The sequence below is a fragment of the Mizuhopecten yessoensis genome, unplaced genomic scaffold (genome assembly GCF_002113885.1).
Source record: "Mizuhopecten yessoensis strain PY_sf001 unplaced genomic scaffold, ASM211388v2 scaffold1883, whole genome shotgun sequence".
In the NCBI taxonomy this organism is placed as follows: domain Eukaryota; kingdom Metazoa; phylum Mollusca; class Bivalvia; order Pectinida; family Pectinidae; genus Mizuhopecten; species Mizuhopecten yessoensis.
Window position 1 is genome coordinate 771,961 of NW_018404269.1, and position 27,542 is coordinate 799,502.

Here is a 27,542-nt window from a genome sequence, read left to right on the forward strand (position 1 = left end):
AAAAGCCTTGTAAGGCCTGCATAAACATAAGCAGATCCGCTAGGATTTATACTAAAAAGTTACATTTATAAACAGACGAACCGGTTGTTCCGCATAAACGATCGAACAGGCCCCTTACCAGGCTGATGTACAACCAGAGGAGACATATTTTGAGATATTAAGATCATAGTTCGTTTTGATTGTAAAACTAGAGACGTTACTTTATACGACTCTGGTAAGCTAATTTGTTTCCCAAAACGGCCAAGGATTAAGTCTGCAGTGTATGAGTGAAATGGCGCGATGACTCCCAAAACAAAACGAACGTCTCTGTTAAAAAAAAAGAGAGTTCTGATTGAGCAAAAGACCTAGACCGGTCCCTACTACATAAAGATACTTTTAAACTTGCGTCTCATGTATGAGGTAATTTTAAACTAATCGCCATAATCCTGTTGCTTTGGTAAACATATCTGAGTTTTGTATTTTCATCATACTTTATACCCGATACGTATTGACTCGGTCGGGTGGTCACCGCACCTATCTTATGTAGCATATCTAACTTCATATAGCAAAGTCGCTGTGATGAATTTTTCATTTCTTTGTAGCCCAGTGCACATGACGTCAAGCATGAAGTATATTTTCCTGTGGATTGTAAAAATGTTCCTGTACATTCAACACGTCGTGTGTTTGCTCACTAAACCATGAATTAAGCCAGCAAGCTCCCATAAGCATTTTGATAGCTGTATTATCTACAGTCCACCTTATTCAGTTCGCGCCTGTGCGATAGAAATAAGATATAACTTTGCACGGGCCTGCCTGCTCCTCAGACGAGGTCGCCCAAAGATTAGGGTAAGCTTTCCTTCTATATTCAACTTCCTTACTTCTAAAATTCGAATAGACTTGTAACGTTGCAGATCAGTTGCTCATATTTGTAGCTTTCATTTAAACTGAGCAAGAAATCAAATTCAGATATATGGGTCAATGGTGGTTTTTCGAGAATAATAAACATCTTTTTGGCGAATATTCACAAGGGATACCCATTAAGTGTACATGTGTAAATTAACGATTATTGTCATTTCCTCATAAAATTTCACTACTTATATATATATATACCAAAGCTGTATCTCCATACTTTATCAAAATCGGAGGTGTATAGTCTTATCGCTTCTTGGTTTGAAGTTTTTACCAGTCTTTTCACTCTGCAACATATGTGGATTTATTCTGAAATGACTACCATTTTTTCCTCTCTCCCCTCGAAAAAGTGAATGCAACCCCACCCTCCGCTGCTTACGCGGCTATGACTGGTTTGCTTTCTCAACACATTTTACGGGTGAATGAAGACATCGCCATTGGGTGCTTGAATCAGGGGAATTAACCATTTATTTATTTTTACAAATATAACAGTTACAATCCACCTTCCCTACGGTAATGTCCACTTAGTCATTGAAAACTAAAGGAAAATTGAATATCAAATTTTCTGCTCTCCTTAATTTATTTAATTATTTTTAAATATTTTGTATGATGACGCAATACAAAAACTCATTCTTCGTACCACGGACGTACAGTTATAGAGTGGAAACGTAGTATGTGCCCCTAATTTGGAGGCCTTTAAGAGTGCTATAACGCACCAAAAATCAAATTGAACTGCTCTCTCTGTCTCCCGTTGTAAAAACAACGGAACCGGGTACTACAACGTACAGATACAGACGCTTGTTGTCGCTTGTTATCACAACGACGGTTACGGTAATGTAATAATAATCGTGCGGTGCTAGAAATATTTTTGAGATGACCCTTTTGGAGTGTGTTGCTTCCGGCTCATCCGGATCCGGTATCGTATACTGGAGGGGTCGAAAGATCAGCTGGTAGCCTAACGGTTTCGTTTATATTATTTAGTGGTATGGAAACGTCTTATATTTTTTATGTGACTGAGATTTTTTGTTTGTTTGTTAATTCGGTGACCTCATCTAGCTCTTGCAACTTGCAGTAACTTTTTACAGTTAGGCCTAAGTTAGGTATCTTTCAAGACGTGACAGTTTGCAGACTGACTTGTAAACAAGACGCTGGGCGTAATGTTTATTATAAACTTATAAACTTGGACACTGTTTATTATATATTTTTACATGTGGAAAAACGTAATTATCTATTTGTTTAAAACATATCTCCGAATGCTTTCTACCTCTCGATCTTGGTTAACACAAGTGAAGATATTGATCGATCAGACGATTTACAGGATAGGACAGAAGATTTATGGTTATATCGGCCCAAGGTAAAAACGGCCTCGATTTACCCAAGTGAAATCGGCCCAAGGTAAAATTGGCCCTATGTATACATGGAATATACATAAATGTTATAATAATCCATTTCTTTGGGTTTCATTTATATATCAACCTCTGAACATATATATTTAAATTAATAAATTCCTTTCTGCATTTCCTTGTCTCAGTCGCGAGTTCCACAAGGGGAGGTAACCTGTACTAATGTAATCTGTTATATACGTCGCGTATGATAGTTATCATTTTGTGTGTAATCTGAAACACTGACATTATATAATTAGATTTAATTATTCGAATGATTTTTTTTATATGATTAATGAGGAAGTTAGCCAATGCATACAGTCTGGTAGGCGAACATCATTGTTTGTGAAAGGCAATAAAAACAAAACAACAACACCAGTACGTAATTAAATAAATCCTTAAATGTATTTATTTAAATATAATTCTACTTATAAATGTATAAATCCCATGTATTCAACATATAGATACATAGTAGGGCCGATTTTAACTTGGGCCGATTACACTTGGGTAAAATAGGCCTGGCTGATATTACCTTGGGCCGATATAACCAAATACCAGGACAGAATCTAGTCCGATTATTCTGACGTTTTATCGACTTTAAAAAATAAAAAAAAGTCGATAAAACGTCCGAATTACAGAATCGGGAGACGATTTACAGGATCGGGGCAGGATCGGACTAAACAGTGAATATCTAATTATTCTTATCGGGTATAATTTGATATATAATTATTTGATAAAAGAATTGCAAATTATAATACAGGATCGGACCAGATTATAAATATTTTTAATAAATTATCCTTATCGGGTATAAGCACGCCTGTGCCCTGTGGGCTTGTTGTCCGGTCCCCTTCCCCACTAATTACAGGCCCCCTGTGGCAATACGCTTATCGTGCAACTGACCAGTGGGGTCATTGATGGACTTGGGTCAGCCGTGTGATTTAATCAGTGTCAATTTCTTGTGTAAAAAGACCACCTTCTGTTCAGTACAAATAACAAGGTGATACGGTTCACAGTTTAAGGTGATACGGGTCAATTAAGCTGATACGGCAGGGAGGATTTCAAACTGAAGCTGATACGGAGCCGTATCAGCTAAATGGCCTGGGGAGAACCCTGCACGGACTTACTCTAATCTAATTCCATGGTATAAGATGTATTTGATAAAAAATTGCTGTTCGGCAAAATTACTCATTGTCTACTAAATTAGAAAAAATGTTTAGATAATTCTATATGCTATGTATGTTATAAAATTGATTTAGCTTATTGGTGAGGAAGCTTGAAATATTACTTATATCAAACAAGTAACATCCCTTTTAACCCTATACTATATATAATTTGTTTATAGACTGTAAGGTGGCAGTACCCAAATCGGATCGGTACCCAAATCGGATCACTTTTTGCAAAAATACTTATAAATAAATAAATGTGCCAACAAATCAGTTATAACAATGATGTTGTCTTAGAATAAGATAGCCATGCACCATTTTCTGACTACAGATAATTAGTTTTTAAGTTCAAATAGCGCAAGAAAACGTAATTCAAACTCAAATGTCAATGTTTTGATTACGTTTTTAAAAAATGGCGTGTGCGACGACTATGCACTATGTTTTGGACTATAGGAATAAATTCACTCTATAGAAATACTTTTTTTCACATAAATTCTAAAGGTCATCATAAAATGTTAATATGCTGACAAAAAAATATTTATTTGAAGCGTACGATACTGCAAAATTCAAGCCGTGATCCGATTTGGGTCCCGACATTCGCAAAAACAGGACATCATAGTTTATGTTTGATGTAATTTTATTTGACCTCACACATTTAAGTGTATGAGAGAGTTAGTCAAAACAAAGCTAAATAGAAAGCAGATTAATTACAGTAGCTTTGCATTGTCCACGGTTTTGGAAGAAACTTGCTTCTGGGAGATCAGAAGATGAACGTTATATAATGTTTAATTTATGTCAAATGCAATATTATTTAATACGATACATACTTCTCAAAACTATGTTTACATGAGGACAGTATACATTTTATTTCATCAAATCTGTAAACAGTTTTAAAAAAAGTTGACTTTTTTTGCCGTTTGTCTTTTTTTGCAGACCAAGGATATCCTGTTTCCCCTCTGCGATAGTATTGTGTGCACTGTTTTAATTTTACGACCAACACCAATCAAGTGCTATCTAGGATGGTGGAGGTCACATTCAGAGTTAGGGCAGTCACAGACCCTGGACAGATTGTGTGTGTTGTTGGGAACAACAAGACACTGGGTCAGTGGAATCCACGCTGTGCTGTTAGTCTGAGCCAGGAAGCTAAGTGAGTTGAAGAATATGCTATATATTGTGTTTATCATACAATGCCATGTGAGGATGTCAGTGTTATTTTGTCAACACATTCTATTAACTAGAGGTGTTGTTATGTCTTGTTACAGTTTAATGAAACTAGGGATGAATTGTTTTTAGAAATAAAGTTTTTCCTGTAAATCTGGTAATTTTACCAAATATACAATAACATATTAGGTTGATAAATCAGCTTAAATTTTGTGGACTATTCAAAAGTGAATAGTGAATCCCCAGGACCCCGCTATTGAATGCTCTTTTCCAGCTGGCTCAATGCCATTTTATTATTCCTGCAATATACAACTTGCAAGCTTGTGTAGTATAATTACGTAGTACTAAGTCTTCATATAGTTACCTTTTATATGTTACTGAATTTGTACTGTTGTACACTATAAAGTCTGGTATGTTACATTTTTACATATTTAATTCCTCTCCCATATTTTTATACATGGACTCCATAGATATAGACCCTAAGGTTTCTTGCAAGTAATAATGGTGTTAATAACAGTAAAATATTGTGTACATTATTTTTACCTGGTGTATATAACTGAGCTGTCTGTTACAGTGACCTTTGGAGTTGCTGTATAACCTTGGACTTAAAAGAGGACATATTGTATAGGTACATGGTATGCCATGGTAGGGAATCGCATCAAAATAGCCACACCATGCAAGTGATCAGATGGGAGGCCAACATAAAACCAAGAATTTTATCTTCAAAAGGTATAATAAGGCAGACACAAGCATTCACTTCGCTGTATGATGTTGTGAAATTACGGTTTGTTACATACATAGTTGATGATAAAATGAATGGTTTCAGAACTTAAAGGGTCGTTCATTCTTCACTTTAGTGTCGAGTAATGTAAAAAAAATCAGGTTATATGGTCAATGCCGGGGTCCAAAATATTCAAAGTTTGATATTTTTTTATTGCCTTTATTTTACTTGCAATCATCAAAGTTGGTATGCTGGTACATCTTGGAAAGACAGAGTGTCACATAAAAAAGTAAGTCACCATGACCTACATTTTGACCTTTGACCTAAATTAAAAGTCTGAAGCATATCTCCCACATTATTTCATCTGCAATCATTAAAGTTGGTATGCTGATACATCTTGAGAAGACAAAGTGTCATGTTAGCAGATTATAATAAAAAAATCCCTGCCTATCTCGATAAATTTAGTCCTCATTTTAGCAGGGGAGGGGTGTATTGGCAACATGCTGCAATCTTGCATTTTCCAGATTTACATTGATTTCCTAACAGCTCTTAGTTCAAGTAAACTGAAGTATTTTTTTTTTAATTTGATTTCAGATTATGCAGAAGAGACAAGAAAGTTTGCCTCAGGCACTGCTGTATTTGGAGAATATGGTAGGCAGTGTCATTATTTCCCAGAACTAATTTAGTCCCAATAAGGTAATCTTAGTCCATTTAGAGAGTTGATTATTTACCTTTATCATATAAAAAGAACATGATTTTTTTATAAGATGCTTCAATTTGTGAATAGCTAATGCTCCCTAAAAATTTGGGAATAATTTTAGCTTCCCCAAAAAATAAAATTTCTGAGCAAGGGCAAGAATATGTGCCCATGAAGTAATAAGGTTGACCATGGTGATTTCTTGCATTTAGTACTAATTATGGTTGATCACAACAATATCTGCAATCAAGCACTAAGGTTGATCATGGTATTTTTGTGTAAATATGTGTGGTTATCACCTTTAAAAAGAACTCGGAAGCAGGAGTTATGCTGAAATAGTTTATATCTTTTTTTTCCCCAGAAAAAACTGATAATATTGTGAATAATGGATGGTTGATGAACCATACAGAGATCCACTTAGAACTGAGGGACAATCCGATACAGATGCTGAGCTCTCGGCACCAACAGCAGACGTACCGAGTCAAGTGTACACCTCTAGACTACACACACAGCAACGATATAAAGGTCACTTCACTGTCGGCTGGTCACCCGATTAGTTCCCTGTTACACTGGTGCTACCATGTTGTACTTGAAACGTACCAAATTTTCTGTAAATAGTCGAAATTAACACCGAGATATTACTATATGTCTGGCCCTGCACAAATGTTTTTAGAGAAAAAAATAGTGACTGCTTTTTTTATATTTCACAAACAGTCATATGAAAATTAATTTAACTTAGACAAGTAACAATTGTATCAGGAATTACAGAGGATAAAAATATCTAATATAAATTCAATTATTTAAGAACCTATTCTGGGAATTGAACAAATGCTTTTCAATCAGCACCTCAAGTTTGATATGCTGACAAATGCTAGATGGCCTGGCATATTGTTTCTCACCAGTTATACAATTCCATTAACCCTTTCACCACTGTAGACCATAATGGACTCTTTCAGATCAATGCATGGTAGAGTCTACTAAAGTTACATAGGGGTGAAAGGGTTAACCTGTTTTTTCACAAATAAATAACTTGACCTGTATTTCTGTTGATACACAGAATGGCCATGATGCTGATGATGAAGAGCCTGTTCATGCTACATCATCACAGTCAGTAATCTCTGTAGCAGTAAGTATGCTTCCCTTCCTCTCTCAACTTCGTCATGTTTTGTTATGATCCCATTCCTATATCTTGCTCCACTTGCCCCTAACCATCAATATGATCATCCTCATTTTAATTCTCTCTCATTCTATCTTCCTCTCTCACCATTCTCATACTCTCTCACTGAAGTCTGACTCTGACTTTCTCACCCAATCCTTCCTCACCTCACCCCACCAAAATACCTCACCCCTAAGCACAAACTATCTCACTCAATCCTTCCTCACCTCTCCCCACCAAAATACCTTACCCCTAACTACAAACTATCTCACCCAATCCTTCCTCACCTCTCCCCACCAAAATACCTTACCCCTAACTACAAACTATCTCACCCAATCCTTCCTCACCTCACTCCACCAAAATACCTCACCCCTAAGTACAAACTATCTCACCCAATCCTTCCTCACCTCTCCCCACCAAAATACCTTACCCCTAACTACAAACTATCTCACCCAATCCTTCCTCACCTCACTCCACCAAAATACCTCACCCCTAAGTACAAACTATCTCACCCAATCCTTCCTCACCTCTCCCCACCAAAATACCTTACCCCTAACTACAAACTATCTCACCCAATCCTTCCTCACCTCACTCCACCAAAATACCTCACCCCTAAGTACAAACTATCTCACCCAATCCTTCCTCACCTCACCCCACCAAAATACCTCACCCCTAACTACAAACTATTCCACCTCAACCTCAACATTTATTATATAGCATTATATAGCATATAAAAAGGATCCACAGTGCTGCGGTAAACAAATGTTTGAAGCTTGTTATTGATAACAAGGTCATTTTGCCTCAACCATTACTAGTAACTTAGGTAACTGTTCCATTCTTATTCTCACTTCACCATATCTGTCACCCATGTCCTTTCTTTTCCCAGGTCATACTTCACTCAGTCAGTTGAAGTTCCTCCACCCTGCCTGATCTCCATCCTCTAAGTCTCACCTCCACCTATTCACCTACTGCATAACACCCCACCTAAATTCATTTTCTCTCACTCAGCACCTTATCCCCATGCTGCACACACCCTCTCATCTTCATTACCGGTTCACTTACTTATCCCACCACATATTCCCCCCATATAACGTCCACCCAGCTCATTTTCGCTTCCTCATTTTTACCACCTTCATTCGATACCTATTAACCACAACCTCTCACTTCATGTTCGTCCTCCATCCCAGCTCGCTCTGGCTCATGTATTGTTCAAAATAATTTCTAAATAAGTCTTACATTTTTTGTGTTTCTACAGTTATGTGTTCGTGTCGCTTACATGTTTAAAAAGGTTTATACCTATAGCTTAAATATTAGGTAATACACATATACATGTATGTACCAGTGTGTATTATGAAAGTGATATACCAATTTGCCTCATTTCACCTGTGCAGTCCCTGAAGGATGGACAATGTCGGCCATATGCCCAGCCAGAGTGTGGGGAGATGTTTCTCAAGGATGACTTTCTTATATTTACTACTCAGACTACAGATCCAGAAAACTTAGTAAGTCTGTTCACTGATAAAAAGTTTTTAAGATTTACAATGTATACAATGTTTAGGAAACAAATTTTGATAAAATGACAAAAGAAAACGTTGAAATCCTTTGTTCATTAACCCTTTCACCACTGTAGACCATAATGGACTCATCCAGATCAAAGCATGGAAGAGTTAACTAAAGTTACATAGCGATGAAAGGGTAAAAAAATAATTTTCAAAATTGAATGTGGAATCCTTCATCAATTTGACTTTTGACTCCAGGGCTTTCAGCTTGATTTTTATGTACATTATGAAGACAAACCTGCCAAACACATGGGCTATTCCTATATCCTGCCAGTAGACACTAGCACCACCAAGTCATCAAAAGTGATTCCCATTAGTAGCCTTAGTCATAAACCCATCGGAAAAATCAAAGGTAAGCATAACTTGAACATAGTGTTTGAAAGTCCAAGGGTTCTTATGATCCTAACTTGAACCTGTTGGATAACTCATTGGTAAATATGAGTTAAAGTCCAACATAAAGGACAATTTGGACAACTCAGTGGTAAACTAATTGGTTAGCAAGCATGATTACAACATAAACACTGTCCCAGCAGGCAACACAAGATTCATCATGACTGCAGGATAAACACATCGGATAACTCAAGTGTTAGCATGATTCAAACAGAAACACAGTAAGAAAGCATGATCACTGACCAAAACAAAGTCTTTGAAGAAAGTGTCACCATTGTTTGAATATAATTGTACAATTTTGTCTTTCCTTCTCATTACATTTTTTAGATATAGATGTAATAGTTGATTATAAAATAGGCCGGCATATATAAGTTACCATGGGTGGCTAATTATGTTCATTTACATAGGGGGCCACGGTGGCCAAGTGGTTAAGGCGTCTGACATTTTTCTACCACTAGCCCTTCACCACTGGGTCGCGGGTTCAAGGCCTATGTGGGGCAGTCGCCAAGTACTAGCCGTAGGTCGGTGGTTTTTCTCCGGAAACCCTGGCTCTCCTCCACCTCCAAAACCTGGCACATCCTTGAATGACCATGGCTGTTAATAGGACGTAAAACACAAACAAACCAAATCATTTACATGATAAATATATCTATTTCAAATTTACTTTGAAATGAATTTGACACTGTATGTAAACAAACAAGTGAGGTCACTGCCATAAATAAACACAATAGCATGATTCACTACAACACCAAACAAACTCTCTACAAGTATTTAAAATCTATATATAGTACTATCAAACATATACGGGGAATACAATGACAAAAAGGCACAATCGTACCATCAGTTACCAGGTACTTGAGCTTTACTCTATATATACAGGTTGCCATTACTTAAGACTGTGTATCGTATACAATTATTGTTGAAATATGAAGACAATATTGGAGAATTATGATAATATCTAACTAAAGAGCTGGTGGTCGTAGAATTACTGAAATTTTATTGTCCTAGTGTCCTACTTCGTGGCCAAGCCAGTGCCAGATCTGACAATGTTGATGGATGTGTCGTACCAGAGTTACTGGGGAAAGGACGCCAAGAGTGTAGATGTGGGACACCGTGGTCTGGGCAGCTCTTACAAACACAAAAAGTATGACTCCTCAGACCCTGCTGATTTTGTTGGTTATTGCAATATCTGCGTTTTAACACTCAATATTAATATATACCTGGATCTCTACTGCACACAGTGTATCTGATTTTATTTTATTTTATCACATGCAAGGAAATAAATTGTTGTGCTACCCTTCAGTGCTTGAGTTTCCCCAAGTCTCACTTCGCTCATTCTGGGCCTGTTTAGAAACATCAATAAGAGTCACCTTGGTTTTTAAGTAACAGTAGTAGATGACAGAAGCACGAAGGCCTGATAATGTTAGTGTTGTGTTATTATTCTGTTATTTTTTCAGTAATAATAAAGTACGAAACTTTTAGTAGGGAAACATGATTCTTTGTTTGTTCTTGATTAATTTCATTTAGGCTTTGCCCTTGTGAAACATGATTAATCATGCGAAAACATAGACCATAGACTGCTTTTGAAGATGACCCTGTACATCTGACATCTGCTAGCAGTATAACTGTCTCCTGATGATCAATTTGTTATTGTCTGATATTACTAGTAAGTGGATATTGTTGTCTAATTTCAATGTTGCCTATTGACTTGTAGGGACAAGAGGATTATCTTGTAATACATTGCTTTTTTTCAACAGTTTTTTTTCCAACATTTCAACAAATTTTCTGTTTTGGTCTTATAAGTCATAAATTACTTAAGAAAATTCCAAATATTACTCATGAGATAGTTTGAACACTTTGCATATATTTTTCTATCAGGCTTGCTGCTGTCCGAGAAAACACAATTGCTTCCCTACAGTCTGCTGGTAGCCATGTAAGTAAACATTATCTTCCTCTCTCAGATTTGTTGTCAATGATAAAACAGGAGTTATCAAATAAAAACATACCTGTACATTAGGAGCTATCAGACTTACAGCAATGCTTATAACAGATATTTAAGCCTTGCATTTGTTTTCAGTTTTCACATTTTAAGTGTCAACTGTATAACTTGATTCTGATGTGAATGGTATTTTTCTGATGACACCACATTGGGTGTACATATACTGTGGAAGTGACCACAGTATACAAGTAATAATTTGTCACTTATTTCTGGTTAACTTGTGCAAAACCCAATCATTAAAAAAATGAAATATGTATAGCAGTATTGGTATTTGCAATGCTAAAATGTTCACACCACTTACAGCTGGTTTAAGATGGAAACATTATAATTTCTACTATAGTACACTTATGTGTTATCTTTATGTGTTGGTGATGTGACAACAGGGTGCTGACTACGTGGAGTTTGATGTGATGCTCAGTAAAGATATGGTACCTGTGATATTCCATGACTTCCATGTTTGCATCACCTACCGAAAGGTACGTCTCAGTTTGTCAAATTACACAAGCTACTGTAAAATTGAATTGATGCTATTTTATGAAAAAATGATATTATCTTCTAATTTTGGAGATAAATCAAACAAATCTGTGTAGTAACATCTAGTGAAGTAAAGTACAAGATGTTTACTGTTTCAACACATTCAAGAAATAATTCAACTTTACCCAGTGCATGTAATTTACATGTCATACAAATGTAGTTTCTTGTTACAATTTAATATTTTCATACATTTTGTTACAAGAAAGCATCAGAAGGGTTCAAAGCATGTTACTTTGTTATATAATGAGCTAGAGTTGAAGCTACATACCGTGTGATTAGTGTGTATAATGGTCCTCCCAGCAGTATACTTGTTAATTTTGTGTCTCTATACTCATAACCCCTTACTGATCATGAACACATCACACACTGAGTTGGTTAAAGTTAATGGATTATGATTATATTTCAGAAAAAGAAGGAACATCAGTTACTTAAACTGGGGGTCAAAGATCTCAGCGTGTCCGAGTTGCAATCAATGAAGGTAACCAATGCAAATTGAAATTTGTCTCCTGTATGACAGGAGGGACACTAATTCTGGATATATCTAAAAAGGGAAGTCTTTAAGACATTATTATCTTAATTGGTTCATTTGTTTAAAGTAAAATTAAATTAAAAAAAGTCAGTTTATTTTTCAATACTTTTACATATATAATTGCTTAAAGTGCAAATTATCAATCATTTCCAATTACTTATTTTACTGAATGCCGTAAACTTAAATTAAAGATCTGAAAGGAATTAATACCTATTTCATTAAATGAAACATGGCTTTCCATATAGAACATGGAATGTTATTTACACGATTGTTTTGTCTGACAAGGGTCATTGTAAGATATTTGACAAGTGTTTTTTTCAACAAGGTATCTCCCTATGAAAAACTTGAAAAAAGTAACTAGTAAATAAAACAGAAGGCTATGGTTTAAATTATTGCACAGCTGATCAGTATATGACAAAAAACGTGTACAGTAGATATATTAAATGAAGCAATACCAGTATATTACAGTGTAATTACTCTCTGTGACTGTTGTAGCTTGCTGACAAAACAGCCATTGGTGATGAGGAGCATGGTGAGTCGAAATGTCAATCAGGGAATAGTAACCAAAATACAAAATGTATACAGTATTATTTTGTACTCAAGAATCATAATTGATTCAAAATATCAATTAATAAGCAGGGTCTTATTGCCAACCAAAATGTGAAAAAAATCCAGACTGTTTGTACACGTTAAAAATAAATGAAAAATAAATAAAAACAAAAATAGAAAAATGTTCCTTATTCAGGTACAGTAGTAAGAAAGAAATGGAAAAAAAAAGAGAAAAAAAAGGAAGATGTTCCTGACATTTAAGTACAGTACTGCAAATGTAACAAAAGAAAACATTTTCAAATTACATCTATTAGCATTTGTATTTGTTTAATATCAGGTTGTAGTCTTGTCTAGCTATAGTATATTAATGCAATTCTAGTCAGCACTGGTATTTGTAAGCTGGTTGTAACATAGCCATGTACGGTAATCAGTTATATTCTGTGTGGATCTATAATACTGTGTGTTTGTTGAAGATATTGACGGGGAAGATCTGGACCACATCCATCACCAGCCTTTCCCCACACTACAGGAATGTTATCAACTTGTAGATGAGAAAATTGGCTTCAATGTTGAAGTCAAGTTTCCTCAGCAGAAAATGGTAGGCCAAGTTGTTTAACAAAGCAGGGTTACAAACTCTCTGAACGGTCAGCGCTAACGTCCTCACAAATCTACCACTGTCTGCAAGCAGGCTCTACATGCTTCACAAAATAATGGCATACATGAATTGTTTGTGTGCAGAAATTCATAAATTTAGCTGTTGTCCAAACAAAATCTAAATATAGAAATCATTGATGAATATGATCCAATTCTTGCACATATATACAAAGGCTGAATAGGAGTAATTTCAAATTATGTACCTTATTGTTTAGCCCACCATCATCTGATGGTGGGCTATTCAAATCACCCTGCATCCGTGGTCCGTCATTCTGTCCGTCCTTAAACAATTCTTGTTAACACTATTTCTCAGGGAGTACTGGAGGGGTCGTTCTCAAATTTCACATGAAGGTTCCTCATGGTTCTTAGTTCCGCATTTCGATTTTTGGGGATGATTGGAAAACCAAACTGGCCGACAGGCAGTCATCCTGTTGCAGTTTAAGTTTGTTATCACTATTTCTTAGAAACAACTGGCGGAATCTTTCTCGATATGTAGGTTCCCCTTGGTCCTTAGTTGTCCATGTTACTGTTGAGGTTCATCAAAAGACTGATTAAGATGGCAGACAGGCAAACAAATAAAACAGATAAGAGAAAAGAAGAGAAAAGATCAAACTGACTTAGAACTAATGAAGATGGTAAGCTGGTGGGTGCCAAGATCCCTCTGGGATCTCTTGTTTCTAAAATGGAAATTACCATTTAGAAATATCAAAATTTAAGAATGCAGAATAGCAACAACTTTGTATGTATACCATGGCATAGTTCCTTTAATTTAGTGATGGGAGAGGGATTATCATATCCGTATAATAGTTATAACAACTTAAGGATGAGGAGTGATTTTATATTTTCTTCATAACAGTTTTTCTGATTTTGGAATGACAGTTTAATATTGCAATCGAAGAAAAGGGAGCGATTTTACATTTTTTTTTAGGGACAGGAAGTGGTTTCACGTTTTCTATAATAGTTATTATAATTTAAGGATGGGAAGTGGTTTCATCTTTTCTATAAATGCTATCATAATTTAAGGATGGGAAGTGGTTTCATGTTTTCTATAATAGCTATCATAATTTAAGGATGGGAAGTGGTTTCACGTTTTCTATAATAGCTATCATAATTTAAGGATGGGAAGTGGTTTCACGTTTTCTATAATAGCTATCATAATTTAAGGATGGGAAGTGGTTTCACCTTTGCTATATAACAGTTAATATAATTCAAGGATGGAGAGTTGGAAGATGAACATTTCTGGGACAGGAACGAGTATGTTGACATTGTGCTGAGAAATACCTTTGAATGTGCTCGCGGTCGTAAAATCATCTTCTCCAGCTTTGACCCCGAGACCTGCCTCCTGTAAGTACACATTCCATTGAAGTCTGTATTGTTATATTGCCTAAGTTTGGTTTGGTTTAACTTTGTTTAACGTCCTATTAACAGCTAAGGTCATTTAAGGATGTGCATCCATGTGTGTAGTGTGTGTGATTGCGTGTGTGTATGCAGGAGAAAGGATATGTTGGTGTGTTTGCCTCCTTGTGATAGCCAGATCTGATGCCGACATTATAGTGCTATTTCACTGAAATACCATGCCGAAGGCACCCAGCACAGCATTCCGTCCGGTCATATTATACTGACAACGAGTAAACCAGTTGTTGCCATTCCCCTTGATGCTGAACGTTAAGCAGGGAATAACAACTACCATTTTGAGGACTTTGTTATGTCCCGGCCTGGGGACAGAACCCATTGCCTTCCTCACCTGGGCGAACACTCAACATTGCCTAAGTAAATTCTGTCTCATGTGACCCAGGCTGTAAGAACGTTAAACCCCAAACATACAAACAAACCTGTGAAAAGTATGGGTTTTGCTGCTATAGATAGTAGATACAATGTAGATACACTGTCAAGGCTCCCACTGTGGAAGATACGTATATATCTACATAGGTCAATTGTGAACTTTTGTTTAGGTGAATAGTGATATGGTTATAATATCATGGACATAAGAAAGTAATATTGACCGAGACATTCCCTTGCTATGGAGATATATGTTTGTATAATATATGTACTATACAATGTATGAAAAGACAATTTCAATTGTCATGGTCATGATCATATATATATACTGTTAATCAAATTTTAGGCATAATCGCACAGTTAAGATTAAGATTGACTATGAGAAAAAATGGTCATTTGAAGTGTGATGAATGTTCCTGTTACAGTCTTCGACTCAAACAGAACCGATACCCAGTACTGTTCCTTACCAATGGAGGTGCCAAGTGCTATTTACCTTACAGTGATGTCCGGGAACAGAGTATGCCCATGGCTATACACTTCGCTCAGTTTGCTGATATTCTGGTAAGATACATATCTGTTCGGTTTCTGCAGTCTATCTTGAATATTTGTTGACTGATTTGCCATAATTGATGAATTTGTTGTAGATACTGTGAAATCAGATATTTTCGTGGGCCTGGATTTCATGATTTCTTGACGAAACACCGTTTCATGGGTACAGAAATTTGTGGATTATGAGTACCCATTCAAAGGAAGAATTGATTTTATATCAAACTTGTTAATACCTGGTGTACTTATGAATTTGTTGATGAGGAATACCCACGAAATCACGGAAATAAAAAAAACACAACAAAAATTAGTGATTTCACAGTAACTGAACTCTGATTTGTCGATAGTTTCTGAAGGCTACAGCAAAACTAATGACGATTTAGCAGGGTTGCGAATTTCTGACTAGTTGATTAAGTGTTCACAGACAAGTTTGAATTGGGACTTTGGACCAATTTTCAAACAAATACTGCCAAAAACTCTGAGGCAATTTTTTCAGCACTTTGATTAATGGACCTGACTTAATATTCTTCCTTCAGTTTCCTTGGATTGATTATGATGTGTTGGCAATCTTCTGTGTTACCAGGGCATTGATGTTTGTACGGAGGTACTATGTACACGGCCAGAAAATATCCAAGAAACCAAGGCAGCAGGACTTGTTTTGTTCTGTTGGGGTGAAGATTCCAACAACTCTGACACGATCCGCCGGCTTCGTGACCAGGGTGTGGACGGCATCATATACGACAGGTGGGTTGTGACACAAGGACTCTCTTAATGTAGGCAACAGTATGTCTACAGGCAAAATGGAATTGTTTGCCCAGTGTACTGTATTTTATAATAAGGCTAAACAAAATGCATGTTTCAGGTACCCCGACCAAAGGTGCCAAAAATTATAAGCATCTTTATGACACCTTTCCATGTCATGTGCAGCTATCAAAATCTTTAAATCCCTTATTATATATTCAAAAGACCTAAAAAATGAATGAAAAAATGAATACAATTGGTTTGAATAACTATGTTTGGTGATTTTTGTAATTTCTTCAGTTAGCCAGCCTTCCCCTCAAACGGCATAATCCCTACATTTAATACAATCTAGTCAGTTCATTAATTACAAGGCAGATCAAGCATAAATAATAAAAGACAAATAAAAATCAACTGGTTTCTTCATATGGGCTATTGTTAAAATAGCAGTCATTGCAGTTGATTAGGTTGTAAGATGCTTGGGAAGGGGTGTGGTTGATGACTTCTCTAATGTGATCAACACATGGAATATCAATACATTGTAGTGGGCCCTTCATCATCTGTAGTTATTACCCAAGGCCTGAAGGGATGTGGTTGATGACTTCTATAATGTGATCATCACAAGGAATATCAATACATTGTAATGGGCCCTTCATCATCTATAGTTATTACCCAAGGCCTGAAGGGGGGTGGTTGATGACTTCTCTAATGTGATCATTACAAGGAATATCAATACATTGTAGTGGGCCCTTCACCATCTACATCTATAGTTATTACCCAAGAGGGTGGTTGGGTGGCTCAGTGTGTTTTGCACTCGCATTTCACCATGGCAACCGGGGTTTGATTCCCTGATCCGACTTGAAAAAGTACAGGGTCACCTGCCTGACCATGTGGTTTTTCTTCGGGTACTTCGGTTTCTTCTTGCATTAAGAACCCCCCCATGCTAAAATCTGGGCCAACAAAAGTGATTAANTGTGGTTGATGACTTCTATAATGTGATCATCACAAGTAATATCAATACATTGTAATGGGCCCTTCATCATCTATAGTTATTACCCAAGGCCTGAAGGGATGTGGTTGATGACTTCTATAATGTGATCAACACAAGTAATATCAATACATTGTAGTGGGCCCTTCATCATCTGTAGTTATTACCCAAGGCCTGAAGGGGTGTGGTTGATGACTTCTGTAATGTGATCAACACAAGTAATATCAATACATTGAAATGGGCCCTTCATCATCTGTAGTTATTACCCAAGGCCTGAAGGGGGGTGGTTGATGACTTCTGTAATGTGATCAACACAAGTAATATCAATATATTGTAGTGGGCCCTTCACCATCTACATCTATAGTTATTACCCAAGAGGGTGGTTGGGTGGCTCAGTGTGTTTTGCACTCGCATTTCCCCATGGCAACCGGGGTTTGATTCCCTGATCCGACGTGAAAAAGTACAGGGTCACCTGCCTGACCATGTGGTTTTTCTTCGGGTACTTCGGTTTCTTCTTGCATTAAGAACCCCCCCATGCTAAAATCTGGGCCAACAAAAGTGATTAATATAAGTTGCAATAACTGTTTCATATTTGTTGTTAAATAAATAAAGTTTATGTTTTAGTTATAGCTCTTTTGGAAATATTTCTCTATATTCAAAATACATAATACTGTCATACTCGTCTGTATCACCAAGGTAAAACTCAACCGCCACTATTTTTGATAATAGAGATGGTAGTTATAGACAGGTGAAGTGGAACAAGTTCTTTGTATTTCCAAGAAGAATATTGGGATTTCCAGATATACCTTGTAATATGAACACTTGGGGAGAAAAAATTGCCCAAACCTGATACGGCTGGTTATACTGTTTAATATCTAACCTTAAGATACTTGGTAAACCTTGTGTCTTTCTACAATTTGAAATTTATTCAAGTTAGATAAATAAAATAATCAACCACCACACAATGGGGAGACTCTGTGGGACAGATAAATATAATATAAAACCTTTCCACAATGGGGAGCCTCTATGGGACATTAAATGTAACAATAAACCACCACACAATGGAGAACCTCTATGGGACATTAAATGTAACAATAAACCACCACACAATGGGGAGCCTCTATGGGACATTAAATGTAACAAGAAACCACCACACAATGGGGAGCCTCTATGGGACAGATAAATATAATAATCAACCACCATACAATGGGGAGCCTCTATGGGACAGTGTGACCGAAACAGGAGTCTGTGTAAAGAGACACGTCTCAACAACTGATCATCGAGTCTGTGGGTATCCCATGTTGATGACCATGTTTTTTTCCAGGTGGATTGTACACAAGTTGACGTCCGAGAATGTGTTTGAATTGTCACTGGACAGTTCGCCAATTTCTATGCCCCCCAAGTAGCAGTGGACGCCTGACCAGGGTATAGATCAAATACAGAGCGTGTGTGGTCAGCTTATATTCTGCTTACAGAGTAGTTGTGGATAGAACCTCTTTGATCACAATTCAGTATTGTAGTCAAATATTTGCCTTTGTGTCTAACAATTTAGTTTTAATAATTTTCATAAAGCCTGCATGACTATTTTACTAAGCTGACCAGACCGACATGTGCTGCTCCTGCATGTTACCTATTGGAGTGATGACCACTAACCTACACAGTGGACCATTGTCATGTGATCAAGAATTGCTGGGCTGTACGATACCTGTTTAATGAAAAAGCTTCTGTCATATGTCACATAAGTAACCATCATCTGTACAATGGGAAATTTTGCTGCCAATATATTGTATACTTGAAAATGTTCGCCGCAGTTTAACTTTTGCTTATTATGCCCTCCGTATTATTAATGAGGGCGAATTAATCATAACATTTGTAAACAACATAATATGCAGAGTAATTAAATGTGAAGGGCGAATTTAAAATTAGGTGAAAATCGATTTTTCGATCGAAGGGCATTAATTTGACTGGGCAAAAAATTCCCATTGTACAGTATTTGCCCAAAAATAAATCCACCCTTCATGATGTAGTTACTATACATTGTATGCTGTGTTTACTGTCTTGATAAAGACATCCTCATTACTATAGTTGTCAGATTAATATACAGGCACTTCAAATTCTCAGTCGAAGACTTCCTTTATTCTGTAGAAAATGTACCAAAATTGTATTTGAATTACAGCAAATATTTCCCGGCATACAGGATCTCACTTCCCTTATATATATATATAAATTTTCAGGGTTTAGCCTGAATTTTAATTAAAACACTGCCCAGCTTTTACTTGAACTGTGACAAGTACCACTTGTGTGGAATTTCTATTGTGAAGTGTTTTTTTTTGTAATTGCTGTGCGTCAATAACATTAACTTGTGTGACACTATTGAATATTTTCTTGCGGAGGACATGCTCATTATTAACATGTGTGGCGCCATTTTAAGTTTTCTTAAGGAGGACTTACTCATTTCTTTCCTGCTCTTCCATAACATGAAGAAATGATAAAGAACTTAACAAAGCTGGCTATTAGACAAATCCATATATATATATATATATCTGCTGTCTTGCAATAGGTGTGTGTGTACACTTACTGTATAAGTATTTAGGTATTTTAACATTGGTACACTGAGTCAAACCTCATTATCTGGAACTCTTATAACTTGAAGACCCTGTTTAACTCTAAATGTTTCTTCAAGTCTGGCCAAAAGTCTTCTGTATCTTAGTGATTAAAACTTTGATGGTTCAAACTCTGAAAACTTGGATATCCTGAAGTGAAATATTTATTCTAACAGCATAAATCCTTCATCGAAGTATCACTTATCTCAAATTTGTAACAATTTTCTCCTGTCCGTCTTATAGTCTTTAATACTTATTTGACGTAAAAAGCTACGGTAATTCGTCGTTCAATATTTTCCAACATGTTAGAGAGTATCAATATAAAACACCTGCCATTATACTGCATGAAAATCTACACCAAGTTTATTGAGTGTCCTCACATCTTTGTGTACACTATGGCTGTAATAACATTGGATCTATATATACCTGCATGTTTAATAGGGCATTTATTGGTTTAAAAATCAGAGATGCTCTCCTGTGTACTCATGTATAATATATATACAGATCTGATATCATGCTGTATCGTTTTTGTTCAGTGTGTAATAATACATGTGCAATTGCCGTGTTGAATTTGTGGTTTTGAAATTTAAGTGTTTAAGTTTAATAGACATGTTTGTTGCGTGTTGAATTTGCACATTCATACCCATATTTAATGCACAAGCTGCAAAAACAATTGCCACAGAAATAATCACAAATATAGTATGCTACATAAAGCTATGCTTATTATCCCCCGCTTTCACCGAAACAGAGGATATTAATTTGGGTTTGTCCGTCTGTCTATCTGTCTAGTCTGTCTGTCTGTCACGCTTCGTTTCCATGCAATTACTACAACAAATGTTAACCGATTTTCTTAAAACTTGGTCACAGGGTTAAATGCCTTAAGGGCTTGGCCAAGTTCGATGACCACTTTCAATGGACCCCATTTGGTGGAGTTATGGCCCATTAAATAACGAAAAACGTCATTATCTGCCACGCTTCTTTTCCATGCAATTACTACAACAAATATTAACCAATTATCTTGAAACTTGGTCACAGAGTTAAATGCCTTAAGGGCTCAGCCCAGTTCGATGACCACTTTCAGCGGACCCCATTTAGTGGAGTTATGGCCCCTCAAATAACGAAAAACGTCATTATCTGCCGCGCTTCATTTCCGTGCAATAGCTACAACAAATAATAAATGATTTTTCTTCAAACTTAGTCACAGGGTTGAATGCCTTTAGGGGTCGACCAAGTTCGATGACCACTTTTAGGGGACCCCATTTGGTGGAGTTTATTATGGCCCCTTGAAAAATGAAAAACGTCATTTTCTGCCTTTTCTGTTCCTGAACTACAACAAATATTATCTGGTTGTCTTCAAACTTAGTAACAGGGTTCAACTTATTAAGGGCTCCATTTGGCAGAGTTATGGCCCCTTGATTAACGAAAAACTTCATTATCTGCAGTTTCTGCTTAATAACTCTAGCAAATATTAGCCAAAATCCTTCAAACTTGATAACAATGTTTGTGTTCCTCTGCCTTTCCACCCATCTCGGGCACTTTTTGGTTTTCATGTGATAATTGCTGTAGATATTGTTCAGATGTTTCAACCGAATTCCATATGCACATATCCGACTCATGCTAAGTTTGCCAACCGATGTGATTTAATTGTTCCCACGGCTTCCAAGAAAAATCCAGAACGCCAATCTGCTCGCAGTGGAATCACAAGCATTTCCGTGGCAACACAGTGGCATTGCCAGTGAACGCGGTTGGATCGCATAGAACACCGAGCGACGGCGCACACTTTGAGTATGTCCAAAACAAACGCCGTCGCTCGGCGTTCTGATAAGAGCGCAGTGGGATCGCCATGACATCGCCGTAGCAGCGCAGTTAGGTCTCCTACAACGCCACAGGAGCGCCGCGGGTGCGCACAGAGGTTGCAGTGCGTACGCAATGGTTATCGTTGGCGCTTGCAAGGCGATCGTATGGCGTTCTCTGAGATGACACTGCGTCTCTACCGCGCTTATACGGTGCCATGACAACTCGATGCACACAGTGGAAGCGCCATGAGAGCGCAGAAAATCGCCAACTAGATCTCCGTAGGAATGCGATAGAACGCCATGGAGCTTCGTTGAAACGCCAAGGTCGCCGTGGCATTGCCATCTTCGTGAAAAAATATCACGGCGCCCTCGGAAATTTCACAACGCCGTGCAATCGCAGTGGCAATGCGGCTAGGTGTGAAAGGGGGTTAACAATACTTTGCAACATCATCTTACATTGTGATGTCATAGTTCGAATTCATGGCAATTGTTTCCTCAGTTGAAAAAACATATTCCCAAGAAAAACATATTGTGTTCTAGATATACTGCCTGAACGTTATGGGATAAAAAGGTCCCCAAATTTGTAAAGGTTAATTATCATGTTTATTTAACTCTCGTTTGTTAATTTACAAATTGTAAAAGACACTCGGTAAACGTTATGTCATTATCCAATTTGAAAACTAAACAGAGATAGACAAGCATGATAACTTACCATTACTTGTTGGAGAACCTCCATAAATATATCTATAATGTAACACAAACGGGGTGTGAAGTTTAACACAAACTTTGGGTGTGTAGTTCTATACAAGTTGTGGATGTGTAGTTCAACAGAACCTTTAGGTTGGTAGTTTAACAAGTTTAACACAAACTTTGGGTGTGTGACTAGTTCTATACAAGTTGTGGATGTGTAGTTCAACAGAACCTTTGGGAGTGTAGTTTAACACAAACTTTTGGTGTGTAGTTAAACACAAACTTTGGGTGTGTAGTTTAACACAAACTTTGGGTGTGTTAGTTCTATACAAGTTGTGGATGTGTAGTTCAACAGAACCTTTGGGTGTGTAATTTTAACACAAACTTTTGGTGTGTAATTTTAACACAAACTTTGGGTGTGTAGTTTAACACAAACTTTGGGTGTGCAGTTTAACACAAACTTTTGGTGTGTAGTTAAACACAAACTTTGGGTGTGTAGTTTAACACAAACTTTTGGTGTGCAGTTTAACACAAACTTTTGGTGTGTAGTTTAACACAAACTTTGGGAGTGCAGTTTAACACTAACTTTTGGTGTGTAGTTTAACACAAACTGTACTGTGGGTGTGTAGTTTAACACAAACTTTGGGAGTGCAGTTTAACACAAACTTTTGGTGTGTAAGTTTAACTCAAACTTTTGGTGTGTAGTTTAACACAAACTTTGGGTGTGCAGTTTAACACAAACTTTTGGTGTGTAGTTTAACACAAACTTTGGGTGTGCAGTTTAACACAAACTTTTGGTGTGTAGTTTAACACAAACTTTGGGTGTGTAGTTTAACAAAAGCTATGGGTGTGTAATTTTAACACAAACTGTGGGTGTGTAGTTTTAATTCACAAACTTTGGGTGTGTATACGTAGTTTAACAAAAACTTAATTTTGGGTGTGTAATTTTAGTACAAACTATGGATGTGTAGTTTAACATAAATTGTCTTTGTAGTACAACAATTCACGCATGCTTAGCTGTTTTTGATTTTTATATTTTGCTTATATTTTTTTTGGTAGTGACAGTAATTTGCTATACAAGATTACTATATAGATAACATTGCTTGTAATTACTGCTTCAAATCCTTTGCGATTACAGGGACTAAAAATGCCTGCAAGCACAGCACATAAAAAATTATACTGTTTACAAATGTAGACTGATATAACGAGCTACACATGTTTTGGCCTAGGACAACATGTACAGTTTGGATGAGTCTTAGCTAAATTTAAGTTGACCAAATCCTGTCAGCATACTTCTTTACAATTTGTTCAATATAGACAATAGAAATCTTTATGGCATTTTAATAGATAAGGGGTATACATTTTTGTTTTGTTTTACATTGTATAATTTTTGCATTTGATAATAATTGCTGTTTTAGTGTACATGTGTATTTGTATTTTGTATTACCAGATGACGTGATGCATGCTGCCTCTTAAATATATATTTAGATATGCATGTACTGAGAACTACAAAACATGTATACTGCATGTGAATGTAATTAATAGTAATCTTAAAGATACCAAATGATGCTTTAAATACATTGTAAAGTCATATTTATATGATTATCAAAGTTAATTTTAAATCTGTTTATTAGAATTGATATGTTACAAAATAAATACTTGCGGCCATGGATCGGACAACCATTTATAACGTTGACAACTTTTAGTGTCGTCTGAGAGTACCTGCAGATACTTTAATTTACGATTGATTGTTTTTGACAGATTGGACCTGCATAGACCTGTATCATATATACTTCAAGGCAAGTAAAAATGGACTGTAACATACATACTACTTGTACAATCAAAGAACGACATGCAGAAGCAGGGACATACAATGATTCATTGAAAGACAGGTGACCATACCGGTGAAAAATGGACAGGTGAAAAAGGTGTGACGTGGATTTAAAAGCACCGATTGACACTTCAATCTTGGAAGTAAATTATTCCCAATTTCACAAATTTTGCTTGGTGTACAAACACTAGATGTTATATGAGTTCATAAGTGATGATTTGTAGGTGAGAATGAAATGCGAAATGTATACAACAGGTACAATCTAAAATGTATAATCTAAACTGTTGTGTTCTGATTAAGGATGACATCAGACATGGAGTGTTTTTAGTTTATTGGTTTGAGGGAGATGCTTTATTTGTCTCATTACAGCTACAGGTTTCTTACTTCGAAGAATTTGTTTTCCCAAAAAATGTCAAATTCAACAAAAGCAAGAGTGAGTAGTGAAAGACCACTCCTAGCTAGTGAACCAATATTAGGCAAAACAGGTATAACAGACCAAGTTCAGATAAAGCAGACCAACTCCCTGTGAACCAAGTTCAGATAAAACAGACCAAACCCCTGTGAACCAAGTTCAGATAAAACGGATAACCTCCCTGTGAACCAAGTTCAGATAAAGCAGACCAACTCCCTGTGAACAAAGTTCAGATATAACAGACCAACTCCCTGTGAACCAAGTTCAGATAAAACGGATAACCTCCCTGTGAACCAAGTTCAGATAAAGCAGACCAACTCCCTGTGAACCAAGTTCAGATAAAACAGATAAGCTCCCTGTGAACCAAGTTCAGATAAAGCAGATCAACTCCCTGTGAACCAAGTTCAGATAAAACAGGCCATTTTCAGAATAACCAAGTTCAGATTAAACAGTCCAATCTAAGTCAACAAAGTTCAGATAAAATATGCCACTCCCTGTGAACCAAGTTCAGATATAAGGGACCAACTTCATGTGAACTAATATTAGATAAAACAGACCATTCCTAGTGAACCAAGTTCAGATATAACAGACAGCTCCCAGTGAACTAATATTAGATAAAACAGGCCAACTCCTAGTGAACCAAGTTCAGATAAAACAGGCCAACTCCTAGTGAACCAAGTTCAGATAAAACAGGCCAACTCCCTGTGAACTAAGTTCAGATAAAACAGACCAACTCCCTGTGAACTAAGTTCAGATAAAACAGGCCAACTCCCTGTGAATTAAGTTCAGATAAAACAGTCCAACTCCCTGTGAATTAAGTTCAGATAAAACAGACCAACTCCCTTTGAACTAAGTTCAGATAAAACAGACCAACTCCCTTTGAACTAAGTTAAGATAAAACAGGCCATTTTCAGAATAACCAAGTTAAGATTAAAAAGACCACTCTTAGTCAACAAAGCTCAGATAAAACAGGCCAACTCCCTGTGAACCAAGTTCATATGAAACAGGCCATTTTCTACTTATCTAACCAGGTTCAGACAAAATGGGTGATTCTCAAAGTCTTGTATTTAGAAGTGAAGGTATAGCGGTTCTGTGTTTCAGGACCTAATGCCTGTCTTCTAGAACTTCAGAGCTGATACCTTAATATTAATGGCGGGTTCCCCAATATTATTTTCTGGATCAAAAAGGTTGTCAATATAACATTTGTCAAGTAACTTAAAGTAGAAGTTATAAAATAAGAAACTTTTATCTCAGATTTATTTCCTAACTGCAATTGATATACTCTGTTGACGCGCTCAAGGTACTGTTAACCGGCAATGTGGCATCATATTCCAGAAAAGTGTCAATATTTATGTAGGTAGAGTTTCTTTGGTTTTTGTTTGAATGGTTTTTGTTTGAAAACGGAGCATATAACCTCATCTGGGTAGGCTTCATGAGCTCCTCTGGTCTATTGCCGATCTCACTTTGGTTGTCTGTATCTGTCTCACTTCTGTTGCTGTCCGTGTCATTTTGTAGATGTATGGTGAAATTTTCTACATTAATGATTTCATTTTGGTGTAGACCATCACATCTTGTGAACTCTTTCCAATGGGAACCTTTATATTGATTGTTTTACTCAGGATTTCTTTTGTTTTGAGCAAATGCAGTTTCATCTTTCTGAATGGTAGGAAACAATTTGATTAGGTACATATGTAATCCTCTTGCAGAGGTAAAATTCATGGATACTTCATCTTACTACACTGTCAAATTTGTCCATTTATGCATGGTATTTTTAAGTGATTGGGCTGGGTTTTCCAGTATGCTTTTTTGAATAGTTTTACTGTTATGTACCTGGTAAGCTAATAGTATTATGGATGATTGGTTCCAGGAGAATATACTGTAATCAATACACCGGAATACAAATTTACGGGTAGGAACACCTGACAACGGTATAGAACTACCTGATAAGAATGTTTCATGCAAAGTTCAATGCCACAGTCTTACTACCCCGGGTAAATACTTTTGAAAGCTAACTGGATCGTAATGATAACATGACATCTACTAATGAAGCGAACAAAGCAATTTATTAGATCTCAAAAATGAGATGAAATTATTAATTTTGCTTTTCTGCATTAACTAGATAAATCCATAATTACATTAAATTTTCATTTATATATGAAGCAAAAAAAGCTAAATAATATAGGGAACCCATCTTTAAACAGTTAAGCGTTCTGTGTATATTCCAGTATGATCGGAGAGTCCTGATACTTTGTTTTTATTCCAGTGTGATCTATATTTGTTAGTGATGTATAGGCTAGCTTTTATTCTATGTGTTTATGTGTGTATCTTACAGTCTTATTGTATTCGAGTCTATTTAATTTGTGTTTAGTTTTGTGATACAGTATTGTTATTTATACAGAAAATGAATCTCCATAGAAATATGTACTATACCTACTGATGGCAAAGTCATACAATATACATATCTTTTTACACATATATATATATATATATAAACAAAATGGCAATCATAAAATATTAAAATTGAGTAGAGTTTAACTGTGTGGCAAAGTTTATCGTTAGCTCTTGATGGTCATATGGATTTTTTTTGACAAGACAACAACATGCTTAACTAATTGTTCTTCGGTAGTGTGATATCAAACCTTCCGAGAAAAACCTACACATATTCTGAAGGTGTAGATTCATGATGAAAGTGGGGGAAGTTCATGATATATCTGTTCACTTTTATCCTTTGACATTCACACGTATGTTTTAGGAATTGTTATAAATTTATGTGCATG

At 36.4% G+C, this 27,542-nt stretch overlaps 1 protein-coding gene across 4 annotated transcripts; it reads left to right on the forward strand.

Annotated features, from left to right (window-relative positions):
* Nucleotides 1-490: 490 nt before the first annotated feature.
* Nucleotides 491-27,250, forward strand: LOC110441956 (glycerophosphocholine phosphodiesterase GPCPD1-like). Of its 4 annotated transcripts, none has more exons than XM_021485298.1 (19): nucleotides 491-825; nucleotides 4,367-4,580; nucleotides 5,169-5,323; nucleotides 5,910-5,966; nucleotides 6,374-6,537; nucleotides 7,070-7,138; nucleotides 8,560-8,670; nucleotides 8,926-9,079; nucleotides 10,126-10,261; nucleotides 10,996-11,050; nucleotides 11,500-11,592; nucleotides 12,057-12,128; nucleotides 12,675-12,711; nucleotides 13,202-13,326; nucleotides 14,596-14,726; nucleotides 15,587-15,722; nucleotides 16,291-16,451; nucleotides 18,758-18,858; nucleotides 24,284-27,250. In XM_021485298.1, exons 2-18 carry the CDS (start codon nucleotides 4,453-4,455, stop codon nucleotides 18,837-18,839), a joined length of 1,866 nt encoding a protein of 621 aa, XP_021340973.1. In that variant the 5' UTR covers nucleotides 491-825; nucleotides 4,367-4,452; the 3' UTR covers nucleotides 18,840-18,858; nucleotides 24,284-27,250. The 4 variants fall into 4 exon arrangements, with proteins under 4 accessions (XP_021340973.1, XP_021340983.1, XP_021340957.1 ...); XM_021485282.1 differs by lacking the exon at nucleotides 491-825 and adding an exon at nucleotides 1,738-1,871; XM_021485290.1 differs by lacking the exon at nucleotides 491-825 and adding an exon at nucleotides 1,761-1,838.
* The last annotated feature ends 292 nt before the right edge of the window (nucleotides 27,251-27,542 follow it).

What these genes read in the sequence shown, in the direction of transcription:
- LOC110441956 (XM_021485298.1), top strand. Translation starts at nt 4,453, where the DNA reads ATGGTGGAGGTCACATTCAGAGTTAGGGCAGTCACAGACCCTGGACAG. An exon ending in TGCTGTATTTGGAGAATATG is followed by an intron (nt 5,967 to 6,373) that starts GTAGGCAGTGTC and finishes TTTTTTCCCCAG; the next exon opens with AAAAAACTGATAATATTGTG. An exon ending in ACCCATCGGAAAAATCAAAG is followed by an intron (nt 9,080 to 10,125) that starts GTAAGCATAACT and finishes TTATTGTCCTAG; the next exon opens with TGTCCTACTTCGTGGCCAAG.